Consider the following 19453-nt stretch of genomic DNA (forward strand, 5'->3'; position numbering starts at 1 on the left):
AAACGTGCAGAACCAGATCACTATACACTTCAACAATGATACTGTATGAGGATGTATTCTGATGGAAGTGGATATCTTCACCATAGAGAAGAGCTAATTCAGTTCCAATTGATCAATGATGGACAGAAGCAGCTACACCCAGAGAAGGAACACTGGGAAATGAGTGTAAACTGTTTGCATTTTTGTTTTTCTTGCCAGGTTATTTTTACCGTCTGAATTCAATTCTTCCTGTTCAACAAGAAATTCGGTTCTGCACACATATATTGTATCTAGGATATACTATAACACATTTAACATGCATAGGACTGCCTGTCATCTGGGGAGGGGATGGAGGGAAGGAGGGGAAAATTCAGAACAGAAGTGAGTTCAAGGGATAATGTTGTAAAAAATTACCCATGCATATGTACTGTCAAAAAAAATTATAATTACAAAATTAATTAAAAAAAAAAAAAAAGAATTTTGGTCCTTAAAGAGCAAGAGCAGTTTGCCTGCTTCTTTCTTTTGGGTTTTTTTTTTTTTTTTGTTATCTCAAGTGTTTATCATATTGCCTGACACAAAGTAGGCATTTAATAAATATTTATTGACTTGAGAGTTGGAAAACTCAATGTTATCTGATCCAAACTTTACCTAAAAAAGAATCCTTTCTACAATGTATCCAACAAATGATCATAGAACTTTTGTTGCCGTCTGAGGCAGCTCATTTTCACTTTTGAATAGTTAGAATTGTTAGGAAACTATTTCTGACATTATTTCTTTGGACCCAAACGTCAAAACTAGGAGCAAGAAACAGAAGTCTCATCCCTGTTCCATTCTAAAACTCTGAAGCATGAAGACTGTTAGCATTCCTTCTCTTCTGTTTCCCAGATCTCCACACCCCATCCATTATCTCTAATACTCAAATTAATAGGTGGAGCAAGAATTTGAATCCACTCTCCCGATTCTTAATTATTTATGTAATCAAAAAAAAAATTTCCCCAGTTACATGTGTAACAATTTTTTTACCTTTGTTTTTAAAACTTTGAGTTTCAGATTCTCTCCCTTCCTCTCCATCCTCACATCCCATTAAGAAGGCACATGTGAAGTTATGCAAAACATTTCCATAACTGTTCCACAAAACATTTAAAAAATATTCACAATTATATGTAAAAACAATTTTTATCATTCTTTAAAAATTTTTATTATAGCTTTTTATTTACAAGATATATGCATGGGTAATTTTTCAGCATTGAAAATTGCAAAACCTTTTGTTCTAATTTTCATCCCCTACCCCCCCAGATGCCAGGTTGACCATTACATGTTAAATATGTTAAAGCATAAGTTAAATACAATATGTGTATACATATCTATACAGTTATTTTGCTGCACAAGAAGAATCAGACTTTATCATTCTTAAAAAAAAATTTGAGTTCAAAATTCTCTCTCCTCCCTTTTTCATTGAGAAGGCAAACATTTTGATATAGGTTATACATGTAGAATCATGTTGTAAAAGAAAAAGAGATTTCCCCCCACCCATCCTCCCCAAAAAAACCCTCAAGAAAAATAAAGTTTTTTTTTTTAAGAGTTCATTTGACTATTAAAGCAATTTTCTTTCCTTTATTTTCCCTTCTTAGATTCCCTTGTCTCCTCCATTGGATCGAGCTCCTTGAGACCAGCACTCTTTTTACCTCTTTTTTACATATCCAGAACTTAGCACATAGCAGATGTTTAAGCAATGTTTGTTACCTCACAGACAAAATATATTCCATTACATTTACACATCACAATTACACCATTCCTCAATTGATGGGCATCCCCTCAATTTCCAATTCTTTGCCACCACAAAAATAGTTGCTATAAATAAATAAATGAAAATATTTGTACATATACATCCTTCTCCTTTTCCTTAAAAACAAAAACAAAACATGTTATCTCTTTGAGATACATATCTATAGTAGTATTGTAATATTGCTAGTTCAAAGAGTATGGATGATTTTATAGCCCTTTGGGCATAGTTCCATATGGTTGAATCAGTTTACAACTCCACCAATGGTTCTTTAGTGTCCCAATTTTCCCATAAACCTTCCATTTGTCATTTTCTCTTTCTGTCATATTGGCCATCCTGAAAGGTCTGAAGTCAGTAATTTGCATTTTTTTAATTGGTGATGATTTAGAGCATTTTTTCATAAAACTGAATTATTTTGATTTCTTTATTGCAAAACTGTTCCGTGTCTTTGATCATTTGTCAGTCATTTGTATTCTTATAAATTTGCCTCAATTCTCTTATCAATAAGGCTACATTTTTCTTAAAGACCACTGATGGTGAGGAACTTAAAAAATGAATGAAAAACAATTACTATATACCAGACATTGTATTAAATGCAGAGTTTACAATCATCAAAAACCAAAACTGTCCCTGTAGACCCAGAAAGAACTTGCATTATAATAGGGGAAAACAACACTTATAGGGATGTGATATCCAGGGAGGGGAGTTTTGGTTTGGGAAATGATGAGAATGACAAGTGGAACTATATTGATTGACATGTCTTTTCTAGAAAAGGTAATAATGGCTTGATTATTTTCTCCAAAGGTGGAAACTGGAGAGAACAGTATGCCCTGTGGCATAGGATAACTAGGTGGATAACTAGATGGATCTGGCTGGGGTTAGATCAGGGATTCTTAACGTTTTTTGTGTTACGGAAGGGACCTGCTGTGTTCCAGACAGTATGCTGAGTGTTTCACAAATATCTCATTTCATCCTCAAAACAACTCTGGGAGGTAGGTACTATTATAACTCCCATTTTACAGTTCAGGAAACTGAGGCATATAGAGGTTATGTGACCTGCCCAAGATCATATATTGGTGTCTGTGGTGGGATTTAAATTCAGGTCTTTTTTTTTTTAAGCTTTTTATTTTCAAAATATATGCATTGTTTTCAACATTTACCCTTGCAAAATCTTGTGTTCCAATTTTTTCTTCCCTTTCTTCCTCCCATCCCCTTCCTTAGACAGCAAAGGATCCAATATATGTTAAAAATGTGCAATTCCTCTAGACATATTTCTATAAATACCATGCTGCATAAGAAAAAATCATGATCTGATTTTTTTTTTGGGGTAGGGGTTTTGTAGGAGCAAATGTTGAAAATTATCCATGTATATATTTTGAAAATAAAAAGCTATAATTAAAAAAAGAAAAAATTCAGATATATAAAGGAAAAATGAGAAAGAAAACAAAAAACAAGCGAACAACAACACAAATACTATGTTGTGATCCAATCTCAGTTCCCACAGCCCTCTTTCTGGATGTATATGGCTCTCTCCATCACAAGTCTATTGGAATTGGCCTGAATCACCTCAGGAGAGCTTGAGACAGACTCATGGGAAAATGAGTATTGCTCATATTTGAAAAGGTGGGAAGCAGCAGTGATCTGCAGCCTTGGGAATAGACTTTGTCCCCTTGGATTGGGAAGACTAATCCTCCTGTGTTCTCACTACTTGCAAAAGGGGCCCAGGACTTTTTTGTTTTCTCTACAAGTTGGGGATCAGTAATAGTAGGTGTCTGTGTTAATTTGTATTCAATATCAATGGTGATTTTTCTACTTCATTATTAACTATAGCACACCTGCTCCGGCTCCCAGAGGTTTGCTGGCCAAGGGTATTTTCCTTGCTCTAATCCTTCTAGCATTAGGAAGTTCAATGACCTCTGGCTTCTTTCCAAGGGAAAGTTTACACCTACTTTGTTAGAATCAGTTAATAACCTGCTAAAGTTGATTTTTATCAATCAATGAAGAAGCATTTATTAATCTCCTATGGTGTGCCAGGCACTGGAGACACAAAGACAAACATGAAAGTCCTTATCTTCAAAGAACATAAGTGCATTCTATGGGGGGAGACAATACGCACATGTTATTCAGTCACGTCCAACTGTTTGTAATCTCATTTGGGGTTTTTGTTGGCAAAGATACTGTAGTGGTTAGCCATTTCCTTCTCCAATGTCCATATTATAAGTAAACAAAATAAATGATTTAATTTTATTTTTCTGTGTCTAGAAGGCATTGGGAGGGGGAGAGAAAAATAAGGAAAGATCTATTGGACCTGAGCAGAGTTCTAAGATAGGGAAGTGAAAGGAATTTATTTGAGGCAGGGGAAAGGACATGAAAGGTGTTGTTTGAGGAACAGTACAAGTCAGTTTGGCTAGTTCAAAGAGTGCATAGAGGGGAGTAACATTAAAAGTCTACAACAGTACGTTGGAGTCAAGTTATAGAGGTTTTAAATGTCAAAAGAGGATTCATGTCTCTTCTGTAGGTAATAGGGGGCCACTGGAGTTTACTGAGTGGAACATATATGTGCTTAGAACACTTAAAAAACTATAAAAGAGGAATTTGAATGGAAAGAAACCTTAATTAAGAGTCCATTCTATGTTATGGAATATTATTGTTCTGTAAGAAATGATCAGCCTTCAGGGAGGCCTGAAGAGACTTACGTGAACTGATGCTTAGTGAAATGAGCAGTTCCAGGAGATCATTATACACGGCAACAAGAAGATTATAAGATGATCAATTCTAATGGACGTGACTCTCTTCAACAATGAGATGAACCAAACCAGTTCCAATGATCTTGTGATAGAGAGCCATCTACACTCAGAGAGAGACTGTGGGAACTGTGTAGCATTCTCACTCGTTTTGTTGTTGTTCACTTGCATTTTGTTTTCTTTCTCAGGTTATTTTTTTCCTTCTTGATCCGATTTTTCTTTTGCAGCAAGATAATTGCATAAATATGTATACATATATTGGATTTAATATATATTTAACATGGATTACCTGCCATCTGGGGGAGAGGGTGGGGGGAGGGGAAAATTTGGAACACAAGATTTTTCAAGAGTCAATGTTGAAACATTACCCATGCATATGTTTTGTAAGTAAAAAGCTTTAATTAAAAGAAAGAAAGAAAAACAATTAATGCAACAAAAAGAAAAGGAAGTTAGTGACTTAAGACTAGAACTCAAGAACCCTTTTTCAGTACTGGAACTCTGTGGTGACACTTAGAAAAAGATGTTGATGGGGAGATGCCAAATATACATGTATTTGACATAAGGTTTATATAAATTTGTGTATCCATATTTGTATTTATTAATTCAGGCTATTCACTGAAAGTCAAATACTGAAGCTGAAACTTAAACATTTTGTCTGCATAATGAGAAAAGTGGGCTCATTGGAAAAGACCCTGATGTTGGGAAAAAAAAATTAAAGGCAAAAAGGAAAAAGGGAGGGCAGAAGATGAGATGATAGATAGTGTCATGAAAGCAACAAACATGAACTTGAACAGACTGAGAGCTAGAGGAAGATGTTTTGCTGGACATGGTGTACTTAAGTTCATAGAGTCAGACGTGATTGAATAACAGCATCAAACTTGAATTTCCGAGCTGTTCTAGCTTGTTTTATTCCTCTTTTCTCTGTTCCATTTTGCGTTTTTACATGTTGTTGACCAGAGAGTGCTATATCAGAAAAGATCCTTATCACAAGGAGAGATTGTTGGCATGGTTGACAGGCAAGCCAGGAATACTGGGGAACACTGAAGTGTGGGCCAAAGTTCAAAAAAGACTACACTAACTGCCTCTATCACACATTTGCTTAGCATTTTTTTTTAGAATTCCATTTTTCCAATTACATGTAAAGATATTTTTCAACATTTATTTTTAAAATAAGATTTTGAGTTCCAAATTTTTTCTTTTTTCCCCTCCCCAAGATGGCAAGCAAATTGATAGAGGTTATATACCAGCGTTTAATTTTTTTTTTCCTGAGGCAATTGGGGTTAAGTGACTTGCCCAGGGTCACACAGCTAGCAAGTGTTAAGTATCTAAGGTCAGATTTGAAATAGGCTCTTCTGACTTCAGGGCTGGTACTCTATCCACTTCATCACCTAGCTGCCCATAGTATTTAATTTTTTAATAAAATTTTTACTGATACCTTTGTCTTAACAACACTTTTATTTCATAATACTCCTTCCCCCCAGCCATTCCTTATAAAAGATTTTTAAAAATTTAATAAAAATGACTAAATGTATGCATGATAGAAATAAATGAAATAGGCCACACCCATAGTTTCTCACCTCAGAGAAAGGAGGGAAGATGCATAGCATTTTAAAATCATTTTTTCAAAATCACAGAGTCACAAAAACCCAAAGTTGGAAGGAAGCTCAGTAGATGACCACTTACTCTACATCTACTTCACAGGGAATCATCAATTTCCCATGATGGAGGGATCTACTGCTTCCCCAGACAGCCTATTTGACTTGTGGAAATCTCTAATTGTGACTAAGTTTTTCTTTTTAGCTAGTTAAATCTGCCTGTTTCACACACCTGTTGCTTCCTAGTCCTTCGAAGACGAAGGAAAATGAATTCTCTCCTTTATCTGATAATTTTTTAGGTGTTCAAAAGTTCTATCTATTCCTGGCCTTCTCCTATCTTTTTTTTCTCTGATTATCCATCTTTTATTTTATTTCTTTTTACTTAGTAATGTTTCATTTTTTCCGGTTATGTATAAGATAATTTTCAATGTTCATTTTTGTAAGATTTTGAATTTAAAAAATTTTCCTTTTATCTCCCCTCTCCCCAAAACAGCAGTCAATCTGATATAGGTTATACATGTACAATCATCTTAAACAATTTTCAAATTTTGTTGTGAAAGAAAAATCAGAACAAAGGGAATGCATCTCTTATTTGTTTAATCAATTTCAATGTAGCATGTTTTTTAGTGTTCTCACTTTTTCAGGAGGGCTCCAGTTTGGAATTGTCCTTCTTATACAGCTAGCATAGAAAATCAGGCCCATAACTAAATACGTTACTTGGGTAGAATATACTTCTTACTTTGAACACTGTGCCTCTATTCTTATGGCTTTGGATGTTATTATATAACATCTATATTATCTAGATATAATTTTTTTTGAGGAGTCTTATCATATACTACTGCCTCATGTTGTTTTTGCAGTTTACAAAACCCCTCGGATTTTTTTTTTCCACAGGGATTGTGGTCTTTGCCACACTTCTTTCATCCTGAAAATGTAGCTGATTTATTTTTTAGTCCAAAGTAGGACTTGACATTTATCCTACTTTCATTTCATCTATTATATTACTCATTATCCCATTGTGTCCCAATATGCATGCTCTTCTTTCCAGTATTTTGTCATCTGCAGATTGCAGAAGCTGTTATCTGAACCTTTGATGAAAAGACAAATGCTGGTCAAATGTCAGATCCTTGAGCAATTTCTTTAGGCCTCTTTCTTTAGGTTGACATCCATTAAAGTCTAAGTCTTGTTTCTGACCACTTGACCTGTTTCTGAATTTATTTACCTCTATTCATTCAGTTAATTGGCTGTATATTGTCAAGGATAGTATAAAAGATTTTGCCAAAAGGCAAACATACCTTTCTTGCACCGAAGTTCACACATTTTACTTGTTCTCTTCTAATTTCATAAAAATGAAAAATGTCCATTTTGAAGGGACTTTGGAATTTCCCGAATATCAGAATTGAAAAGGACGGTATAGGACATTTGTTTTAATTTATTTAAAAAAGAAGATTGTAAGATCCTAAAGGAGGGAGTAGCTACAAGTGGAAGAAATAAATCAAATTCATACATACACACACACACACAAAGAACAACACAAACAATGAATACATACACTTATATTTTATATATTATTGATGGGGTTGGGAGTAGCAATTCCTAGTCAGAAATATGAGGCACAAGGTGCACATGTGAAGAATTCACAATGGAGTTCTCTTTGCTAAAAGGTACTTTTATTTATAAGAAGAGGTTATGAACAAAATGAAAAGTTAAAATAGTGCTGTGAGTGGTAAATATGAAATAGATTCAGGAGAGCAATAGAAAAGTGAGATTTAGCAGGGAAAGGGATTTTAACAATTAACAATAGAAAAGACAAGCTTCCCAGTGGAACTCACAATTAACTAGGAGGAAATACACTATGAGTGGGAATATACCAGTGACTGGTACAGAGTTTAGCAGACCAATGTCTAAAGGGGTTGTTAGCAAGGGAAAGGGATTACCCCACTGATTGGCAGGCTAACCCTAAAGGGATGAAGCACCCTAAAAGAGTTAGCTATTTAACAAAGAGAAAAACACCTTGAGGCAGGACACCATGGTGGGCAAACCAGTGAAAGAAATTTTGGCAAAGGTGGTGTAGACCATGGGCAGACTTATGGGGGAAATTTAACCTCAGGGATGTTACGGCACAATAAGGTTTTCTGATTGAGTACTGCAAGATGGGGCTGTAAGGCTGAACTGATCCCATCAGTGTTTTTTCTTACTTGCAGACATACACATATACACATTCTGTGGTCACCCACAAATATATAGAGAGCATGTCCTATTTGCAAAGTTCTGTACTCTATACATGGCACTGTGGAACATACAAAGCAAAATAAAGCATGATCCCTGTCTTTAAGGAGTTTACTATTTAGTAGAAAGCATAAGCTGTTACAAAAATAAAGCTAAAGTGCATGCAGGGCTATGGAGAATAGTGGAAAGAGTACTGGCCAGGTCAGGAGATGAAGGTTCTAAACCTAACTTGGCCAAGAACAATCATTGTGAACTTGGGAAATTTGGATTCTCCACCCAAGCATGTCCTTGGAGAACCACTAGGTACAGAGTTCAAATTACTCTGATAGGAGCACAGTGGAGAGAATACAAGCTCCACTCTCAGGGAATCCGTCACCTCAGAGAAAATGGACACAGATTACAAACAAAATATCACAGAGGTGCTTGATATGTTGTAAAATCTTTGATGTATTATTGCAAATAAAAGAAACTTTATGAGTAATTTGGTTTAATATAAATGTTACTTTCCCAGCAGATGTAGCATATAATATTTGCAAAAATAAAGCTTCCTTATTGCATGTACATCCTAACCTCAAAACAAGTCACATTTTGTACTTTCAAAGAAATTAACACAAACAGTTGCTTTTATTAAGGAAAAATATGCAAGGGTGTCTCCTGACACGCCTGGATTGTTGCCAATGTAAGTGTTCAGGGCCATTGGGGAAAAAAGGGCAGAAATAAGTATTTATTGAGTATTTATTATATGCCAGGCAATATCCTAAGTGTTTAGGGTACAAAGAAAGGTAAAAATATGTAATCTGCCCTAAGTGAACTCAATTCCCATAGAGGAGACAATCTTAAAAACTTTTACATACTGAATAGCTGTCTGTTTATTTTTCTTTATATATGTATATATATATATATGTATATGTGTGTATTTATGAATACAGATGTAGATATTGGTGTATATGTGTTCATGTGTATACTGTACATGTGTGTGTTTGTGGGTACATATGTGGATTATGTGGATATTGGTGTATGTGTGTTGATGTGTATGTGTGTGTATATATATATAGATATCAAGGTATGTATATATGTACATATGTGTGTTTATGGGTTATATAGATAGGTACCTGTGTATGTGTATCTGTGTGCATGTGCTCATATATATATATTTATATGTGTATATAGAAGTATACATAGAGATAATTTCAGAGGAAAAGCACTTGATGAGGGGCCAAGAAACTCCTTTTAGAACTGGGAGATAGCATGTCTTCTATGAGGAATAATAGCAAGGAGGGGGATGTTGCTGTATGGTAAAATACACAGAAATATAAAGTTAGAGAACCACTTCTGAAGATGCTTAAAGGCCTGAAAGAATGGTTTTGTCATTCTCAGATCCCTTTCAATTCTAATGTTCTCTTGTTCTAAGGTAAATGAGTGTATTAAATTTGCACTGTGTTTGGGGTCTCATTAAAAACCTACCATCCACAGAATAAAATAAATTGATTATTCTTGCCTTGAAAATGTTTCTCTGTCTTCTCCTTTAGCTAAGTATCCAGCCATCAAATCCTTAATGGGCCCAGATCCACACTTGAAATGGATTGTGTCGTGCATGGTGCTGACCCAGTTCTGCGCTTGTTACCTGGTCAAAGACTTGTCTTGGCGATGGGTTTTCTTCTGGGCCTATGCCTTTGGGGGATGTGTGAATCACTCCTTGACCCTGGCCATCCATGACATCTCCCATAACGTGGCCTTTGGGAACAAATTTAGTCAGCGGAACCGCTGGTTTGCAGTCTTCGCCAATCTCCCCATTGGTGTGCCGTACTCTGCCTCCTTCAAGAAGTATCATGTTGATCACCATCGCTACCTGGGTGGGGACAAACTAGATGTGGACATCCCCACAGACTTTGAGTGTTGGTTCTTCTGCACTCCCATGAGGAAGCTCCTCTGGCTCTTCTTGCAACCAGTGTTTTATGCCTTCCGACCCTTATTTGTAAACCCCCTGGCTATCACGCAGATGGAGATCTACAATGCACTGACCCAGCTAGCAGTCAACATCATGATCTATAAACTGTGGGGGCTGAAGCCGATTGTGTACTTGATTGCAGGCACTTTCCTCTGTACAGGAATACATCCCTTCTCTGGTCACTTCATTGCCGAGCATTATCTGTACTTGAAGGGCTATGAGACCTATTCCTACTATGGGCCCCTCAACTGGATGACCTTTAATGTGGGCTACCACATGGAGCACCATGACTTTCCCAGTATCTCAGGCTTCAAGCTGCCCATGGTAGGTGGGACACCTTTAGGAAGACTTGCTCACTTTCGCTGTGCCGAGTTTGGATAGGGGACCAACTTCAACTTGTATAGCTTACTAAGCACTGGACAAATCCTTTGGTAGATGCTGATGATTCCAGTTTTCAGGGAATGAAACTGAGACAGAGATATGACTTCAGGAGTCACAGTTACAGTTAGCAATAGCCAACTGTAATAAAGGTTAAACAGCTTAAAACTTCAACTTCCACAAAAATTTATTAGATCTATCAATTTAATTAATTATTACATCAACCGCAATAGGATCTATAAATAATTATACTCATAAGCTGTAATAATATTTGTAATAACCATGTTAATGCTTAAGATCAGTATAGTATATAATTATATTAATATAGTTTATATACAATGAAAGCACCATTATAGTAATAAGAGTCTCTCTGTTATGAACAAACTACTGATTTTATCAGTGTAAGGAGCTTCCACGCCAAGAATTCCCCATACTTATAAAATTATAGGTCCAGATTTTTTTAAGACTAGTAATAATTATAATTATATAGCAATTACATATTTATTTATTATTAATTTTTATAATTATAACATTTTTTGACAGTACATATACATAGATAATTTTTTTTTTTTTTACACAACATTATCCCTTATACTCCCTTCCGTTCCAGATTTTTCCCCTCCTTCCCTCCACCCCCTCCCCTAGATGGCAGGCATTCCCATACATATTAAAAATCTTATAGTATATCTTAGGTACAATATATATGTGCAGAACCGAATTTTGTTGTTGTTGTTGTTGTTGTTGCAAAGGAAGAATTGTATTCGGAAGGTAAAAATAATCTGGGAAGAAAAACAAAAAAACAAACAAACAAAAGTTCAGAGTTTACACTCATTTCCCAGTGTTCCTTTCTGGATGTAACTGATTCTGTCCATCATCGATCAATTAGAATTGGATTAGATCTTCTCTTTGTATATCCACTTCCATCAGAATACATCCTCATACAGTATTGTTGTTGAAGTATATAATGATCTCTTAGTTCTGCTCATTTCACTCAGCATCAGTTGATGTAAGTCTCTCCAAGCCTCTCTGTATTCCTCCTACTGGTCATTTCTTACAGAACAATTAATATTCCATAACATTCACACACCATAATTTACCCAACCATTCTCCAATTGATGGACATCCATTCATCTTCCAGTTTCTAGCCACTACAAAAAGGGCTGCCACAAACATTTTGGCACATACAGATCCCTTTCCCTTCTTTAGTATTTCCTTGGGATATAAGCCCAGTAGTAGCACTGCTGGATCAAAGGGTATGCACAGTTTGACAACTTTTTGGGCACAATTCCAGATTGCTCTCCAGACTGGTTGGATTCTTTCACAACTCCACCAACAATGCATCAGTGTCCCAGTTTTCCCACAGCCCTTCCAACCTTCATCGTTATTTGTTCCTGTCATTATAGCCAATCTGACAGGTGTGCAGTGGTATCTCAGAGTTGTCTTAATTTGCATTTCTCTGATCAATAGTGATTTGGAACACTCTTTCATAGAGTGGATGTAGTTTCTTTTTTTTTTTTTTTTTAATTTATTTAGAATTTTTTTCCACAGTATATATGCATGAGTAATTTTTTTTATAATATTGTCCCTTGTATTCATTTTTCCAAATTATCCCTCCATTCCCTCCCCCCGATGACAGGCAATCCCATACATTTTACATGTGTTACAATATAACCTAGATACAATATATGTGTGTAAATACCATTTTTTTGGTTGCACAATAAGCATTAGATTCCGAAGGTATAAGTAACCTGGGTAGATAGACAGTAGTGCTAACAATTTACATTCGCTTCCCAGTGTTCCTTCTCTGGGTGTAGTTATTTCTGTCCATCATTGATCAACTGGAAGTGAGTTGGATCTTCTTTTTGTTGAAGATATAGTGGATATAGTTTCAATTTCATCATCTGAAAATTGTCTGTTCATATGCTTTGACCATTTATCAATTGGAGAATGGCTTGATTTCTTATAAATTAAAGTCAATTCTCTGTATATTTTGGAGATGAGGCCTTTATCAGAACCTTTAACTGTAAAAATGTTTTCCCAATTTGTTACTTCCCTTCTAATCTTGTTTACATTAGTTTTGTTTGTGCAGAAACTTTTTAATTTGGTGTCAAAATTTTCTATTTTGTGATCAATAATGGTCTCTAGTTCTCCTTTGGTTACAAATTCTTTCCTCCTCCACAGGTCTGAGAGGTAAACTATCCTATGTTCCTCTAATGATTTCATTCTTTATGCTTAAATCTTGGACCCATTTTGATCTTATCTTAGTATGTAGTGTTAAATGTGGGTCCATGCCTAGTTTCTGCCTTGCAATTACATATTTATAAGGTACTATCTTTATAATGTCCCAATGAGGTTGATGGTTACTTTACTCATTTTGCAATATTACCAATTCTGCTATTTTCATAACATGATATTGCCTCACAAGATATGTTCCCTATTGTAACTAAATAGAAATATATGACATCTAAACCAACAAGTAAGAAACATTGCTGGATGTGGCATTGAAAGCTTAGTTTTATGTCTTAGCTGTATCACCTTGGCAAGTCATTGGAACTCTCCAGTTCTCCATTTATTTGTACAATGAGGGAACTAAATAATCTATAAGATTTCTTTCAGACCTAAATTTGTAACTGCAATGCAAAGTAAAATCTAATAGGACCAGAGAAAAGATACTGGCAAAGTGCCATAGGAACAGGAAAATTTGAAGAAGAAAGTATTTAGCAAATAGGAAAATCTGAAGGAGAAAAAGCATTTCCATTAGAGTCAAGAAAAGAAAGCATTTTGATGTCTTGAAGAGAAAGATCTCAATAGAGATGAGGGGAGTATATTAGAAGCTGACTGTGAATGAATAGAGGCAAGAGGGATATTGTTAGTAGTCTAGTTGCTTGGAGCACAGGACTCTCGATGGGGTGGAAAACATTTAGTACGCACCTACTCTAAGCTATTTCTCAGCTGGCATAGTGGCTAGAATGCTGGACCTGGAGTTAGGAATATCTGAATAATTATGTGACCCTGGGCAAGTCACTTCATCCTAATTACCTCAGTTTCTCATCTGTAAAATGAGCTGGAGAAGAAAATGGTAAGTTTCTTTGTCAAGCAACCCCCAAATGTGGTTACAAAAAGTCAGATCACTGAAATACTCGAACAGCAACAATGGCAATAACAAATGCACTTTACAAATCCTTTGTTTGATATATGCTATTATGATTCCTATTTTCAGGGAACAAAACTGAGACAGAGATTAACTGATGTGACTTCAGAGCTAATACTCTAATCCTAGTGACACCTAACTGCCTCTAGGATTCATGAATGATAGCCAAATGGAATAAAGGTTAAACAGGTTAAAAAAAAAAAAGAGCCGATTATGGAAGGCCTTAAGCCCCAGATCTATCTTACAAGTAATAGGGAATCCTTGAAGACTTGTGAGCAGGGCTGTGCTCAGGTTTATGTTTTAGGGGAGATTACTGTGCAATGTCAAGAATAGATTGGAGCAGTGGTGTGGGTTGGGGAGAAAAGAGAGTGCTAAAGACAGGAACACCAAGGAGAAAGTTATTATAATAATCCAAGAGAAAAGGAGGGCTTGCAGAAATGGAAAAGAGGAGGATAAGGATGTGGCCTACCAGAGTTAGACACTAGAGAAGCTAGCATTGTTAGGGATCTGGTTTGTTTTTTCTTTTTTGTTTTCAGTCTAATGCTGGTGTTGGATTGAGAGCTGGAAGGAACGCTAGCAGTCATCTAGTTCAGCTCCTTAATTTTATGGATGAGGAAGCTGAGAGGTTGAGTGATTTGCCCAATGATAGGCTCTTCTGGAATGGAAGAGAGACCGAATTTGAATTCACTTTTCTCCAGTTCCAGATCTGTCCTTTTCATTGGATTGTGATGATAGCTCAGGGTCACTTTCATGCTATGATTTTGGTGGGGAGGAAGTCAAAGTTAAGGGGCTTATCTAGAGTCACACAGCTGAATTTGAACTTAAGATTCTAGGGCCAGTGCTGTATCTGCTGTCAACTCATTAAAACATCCATGTTATGATTAATAGATTTGAAGAGGGTTATTATAATGGAACAGTTTTACTTATTAACTAGTTCATCAATTATCTTTTATTTTCAGTCAGAGAGGATCATCACCAGAAGGTGACACCCTGGTGATGAAATTTTTCAGCTATAGCAATTCGTTAAGATCATCCACTAAATACATTGATAGAAATCATAGCTTCTTCTTATTGTATATTTATATATCATTAATGTAATTTAAAATTTTTTATGTCAAGTTTTTTTTTTATTTAAAAAACTTCATGAAAATCTCACCAATTACCAAAAATGAATGAATGAATTTTAAAAAAAGCCCATATTTATTAAGTACTAGCTGAATGCCCAGACATTGTGCTAAGTGTTGGGGCGTATAAATAGTGAAGGAGAACAGTCCCTATACTCCAGGGAGAGAAAACCTGGGGTGAAGGTTTCAGCTGCAATTCAGATGGAAAGGCCTCATAGTTCTCATGGTGCCATTTCCACTGATAAAGTTGTATCCTTTTCTGATGTTGAGCTAGTTGACATGGCCAAGACTTTGGTAGTAAGGACTCCCTTTTCTGGGTTTTCAGGAGTTGTTTCGTTTCCTTGGATGACTGGTTAAGGTTGAGGGGCAGGAGAGGCAGGAAGCTGGGTCAGTGGTTTGGAATGGGGAGCTTTCATTCCTTGAGTTCTTGGGATTACTTCTCCAGTGGTTGTTGTTAGTGATAAAGATGGTGCTCCCGTTTCTTACATGGGGTTACTCTCCTCACAGCCGAAGAGCCTGGGCTGGAAGCAGGCTCTAATGGCTCTCTCTCTACTCCTTGGTGGCTTTTCTTTGTTTTAATAATGAATAGACAGAGGTTCAGAGTGGAGAAATGATTTACTTGAGATCATGTAGCAAGCAGGACTAGAACCCAGGTCTCCTGGCTCCCAGATCAGGAATTCCTTCTCTGATTGCCAATTATTTTAAGTCTTGATCTGGAGCTAGAAGAAACAAATTTATACTGGGGAGTAGCATGTTGGCAAATTTCTCTTGGGTGCCTCTCTCACCCTTTTCTTTTTTCATGGTGCACCTGAGAATTTTGCCCCAAACTATGGCTGTTTCCTGAAACATGCATGTTTCCTGAAAGCTGACTTCTAATGTTCAGTACCCCTTAACCTTTTCCCATGGCACTCTCTCCCCCACACCTTACTAAGCTTTACCCTGCTCCTTTTGAGGACAAGGGAGTTACTCATTAAACCTGGGCTGGGTTTCTCTCCTATGGGACCTGAAACCTGTTGGCCAGCTTTGGCACCTGTCATCTGCCAGGGGGTCCTATAGGAGGTAGGATAGAAAAATCCTGTGAGCCAGTGACTGAAAAAATCAGGAGGCTTTTCTTCTCATGTAGCAAGGGGATAAATTCATCATTATTTATCCCTGCCATGGCCTTGGCCCCATGCTATCTCCCTTTTTCAGCCTTATATTCATAAACTACATAGGACAGGCACTTAATAACTTGTACCCAGAATTAAGTGGAATTGGGCACTTAAAAATAAATATACTGGAGCATATACTGTAGATAGAGCTCTCCCAGCTATGTCAACATGAAGTTCAATAGGACCAAACCTGAATCCTTATCCCTTGTATTGGGCAATATCCCATGTCACTTTACCACAGTGCCTCAGTTATAATAAGTCAATAAATGCCGGATAGAATCGTAAAAGATTATCTGACACCTCCCATTACTTTACACAAGGAGAGGCCATGAACATGTACAAAATCACAATGGCAAATGTGGAATTTTCAACTCCCGAGTGCAGACCTAACCTTATCTGAATGGTTACTGTCTTGAGCCACTCTAAAGTTGTTAGTGTACTTCTATGAAGTAACTTATCTATGCTGAATGTTAGAATAAAAACTTAAAATTCTCTCATTTCACTGGTGAAGTCAAAGTAACATTCATGATTTTTTTTTTTTTTTATACAAAGCAATCTACATTTCAACTAATTGGGCTGCAAGTGAGAGCAATAGAGCAAAGGAGACTGTGCATTTCAATTTTTTAATCTTAATAAAATCAGTTGGCACAACATAGGCAGTGCTAACATCAAAACTAATTCAATAAGTAATTATTAATCTTATAGCACCTAGCAATTTTTACATTCAGCAAATTTAAATCCTTTCTTGCATGTGCCTTTTAAATACTTATGAACTGAAAATATTGCTGGCTGATAAAACGTGTGAAAATGTTAATGCTGAATGTGCAAGTTACTAATTATAACAGTAATAAAACAAAGATAACCCTGTTTCAACATGGAAGCACACACACACACATACACAACTAAACAATTCATGAAAAAAGTCTGAGAATCTGGATTCTTCACAGATGTGTTTGGAAATATTTCATTAATATAAGACAAGTGTATCAAAATTTTTCTTGTTTTTGTTTGGTCATTTTTCGGTCATGTCCAACTCTTGTGATCCAATTTGGAGTTTTCTCAGCAAAGATAGTGGAGTGGTTTGCCAATTCCTTCTCTAGCTTATTGTATAGACAAGGAAATTGAAGTAAATAGTTTTAAACAACCTACCTAGGGTTACATAACTAGAAACTATCTAAGGCCATATTTGAATTCAGGAAGATGAGTCTTTCCGACTCCTGGCCTGGCACTCTACCCACCTTGGCATATTTTAATTTCAAGTTGCCATTTTTGCTTTACTAACATCAGAAAGTTATGGCTACCCTGACAATGTGGGTCTGCTGTCCCACATAATCCATCTTCTATGCAAACTGGATTGTTCTCTGTGCCCTACCCTGGCTGGCATATATACTTTTATTCACAGTATTTTCTATGCTGAGATGGTCCTTCCTCTTCTCTTTTTTAACCTTTTTTAATTTCTACCAATCCTGTTAAAGCCTAATGCCATTACTACAGAGCCACCTCTGATCTCTCCCCCTACCACCACTCATTGGCTAGCTCTAACATCTCCAAGTCCATCTTCCCACAGGGACTTGGAGTGGTATTTTGCTTTGCATGTCTCTGATACCCTTATGTTTTTATATACAGAGCTGAACTTGGAGTCACCAAAGGTCAAAAAAAGAGTTAATTGTGGTTAAATGTCTTGCTCAGGGTCACCCAGCTAGTAGATTAGTGACAGAGGTTGATTTGAACTCAGGTCCTCCTTACTGCAGGGCAGGTGCTCTGTCTACTACACCATCTTGCTGCCCCAAGATCTCAAACACTTAGTATATGTATGATTCTGAGCAAGTCTCCTCAGTTTCCTCATCTGTAAACGTGGGATATTAATAGCAGCTACTGCACAGCATTGTTTTAAGGACCGAATGAGATAACATGTAAAATGCTTTGCTAACATATATACATACATACATACATACATACATACATACATATATATATATATATATATATATATATATATGCACAACCTAAAATGTTATAGGAATGCTATTATTATATATTGTATTCTTAGTGTCCCAATTAACTATAAGGAAAAACTTCCTGACATATACATTTGGGGACAAATGAAGTCATTAGATCCACAAGCAGGCTCAATATGAACTGAACTGGCCTCAGTCAATTGATAAGTATTTATTAAGTACTCCTATGTTCTGGAGGGATAGCTAGGTAGCTCAGTAGTTATTTAGCCTGTAGTCAGAAAGATCTGAGTTCAAATCCAGCCTCAGATACTAGCTGTGTAATCCTTGAGAAATCACTTAACCTTGTTTGCCTTAATCTACTGGAGAAGGAAATGGCAAATCATTTCAGTATTCTTTGCCAAGAAAGTGCCATGGACAGTATTGGCTGAACAGCAAGTACTCTGCTCTGTTTTATTGGGGATACAGATGTGATGAATGAAACTTATGTTCTGACAAGGAAACAAGCACATTTAAAAATGTATATAAATATATATGAATTACCTTAATGTAGTTTAGAAGGGAATTTGGAGGGAGGAATATGCATAAAGAATGCTAGTTAATTATATTTTAATATGTTTAACGTGTATGGGACTAGGGGAGGGGGTGGAAGGAAGGAGGGGATAATTTAGAACAGGTTTTGCAAGGGTCAGCGTTGAAAAATTACCCATGTATATGTTTTGTCAATAAAAAGCTTTAGTTTTTTAAAAAATGATAGTTTAAATCATCCAATTTAATGAGAGTCTGGTTGACAGATGATCCAGAGCCCGAGGGTTCAAATGAACAGTCTTTTTCAAGGACAAAACCAGATCAAGAGGCTTTAAGGCTGATGCCATGTTGCCTGTGCCTTAGTTTTAAAATTCTTCATTGCTTAATCCAGCTAATTCCATTGCTTATAGAATCAACCTTTCCAAGGACAGGTGAAATTGAGTGAGGAATAAAATGGTTGCTGTTTCCAACTCTTTGTAATACTATTTTATCAGTTGTAATTGATTCTTAGTGATTTCTTGGCAAAATATTGAGTGGTTTGCCATTTCCTTCAGCTTATTTTACTGATGAAGAAACTGGCAAATAGGGACAAGTGACTTGCCCAGAGTCACACAGTTAGGAAGTGTGTGACACTGCATTTGAACTCAGATCTTCCTGTCTCCTGGCCTGGTACTCTATCCACTACACCATCTAGTTGCCCATCCTTGCGTAATTTAAGAGTTTCAGTGGTCCTTGACTTCTTCTCAATGCTCCCCTTTTTCTATTAAATTCTTCCTAACGTGTGGAAGAATTGCAAGAACATTGAATTTAGAGCCATAAACCCAACGTTCCTATCCTGCCTCTTCCATTTATATAGAACTGCTTCTTCCTTCTGGGTCTCAATTTCTT

At 36.4% G+C, this 19453-nt stretch overlaps 1 protein-coding gene across 3 annotated transcripts in view; it reads left to right on the plus strand.

Annotated features, from left to right (window-relative positions):
- Nucleotides 1-19453, plus strand: part of DEGS2 (delta 4-desaturase, sphingolipid 2) — a 134817-nt gene that overhangs the window by 103667 nt on the left and 11697 nt on the right. For all 3 annotated transcript variants that reach the window (XM_074291297.1, XM_074291298.1, XM_074291299.1), the window contains exon 2: nucleotides 9860-10602. In XM_074291297.1, the coding sequence (XP_074147398.1) occupies nucleotides 9860-10602 (743 nt within the window). The remainder of the gene's footprint in view (nucleotides 1-9859; nucleotides 10603-19453) is intronic.

Source organism: Sminthopsis crassicaudata, chromosome 2 (genome assembly GCF_048593235.1).
Source record: "Sminthopsis crassicaudata isolate SCR6 chromosome 2, ASM4859323v1, whole genome shotgun sequence".
NCBI classification, from domain to species: Eukaryota; Metazoa; Chordata; class Mammalia; order Dasyuromorphia; family Dasyuridae; genus Sminthopsis; species Sminthopsis crassicaudata.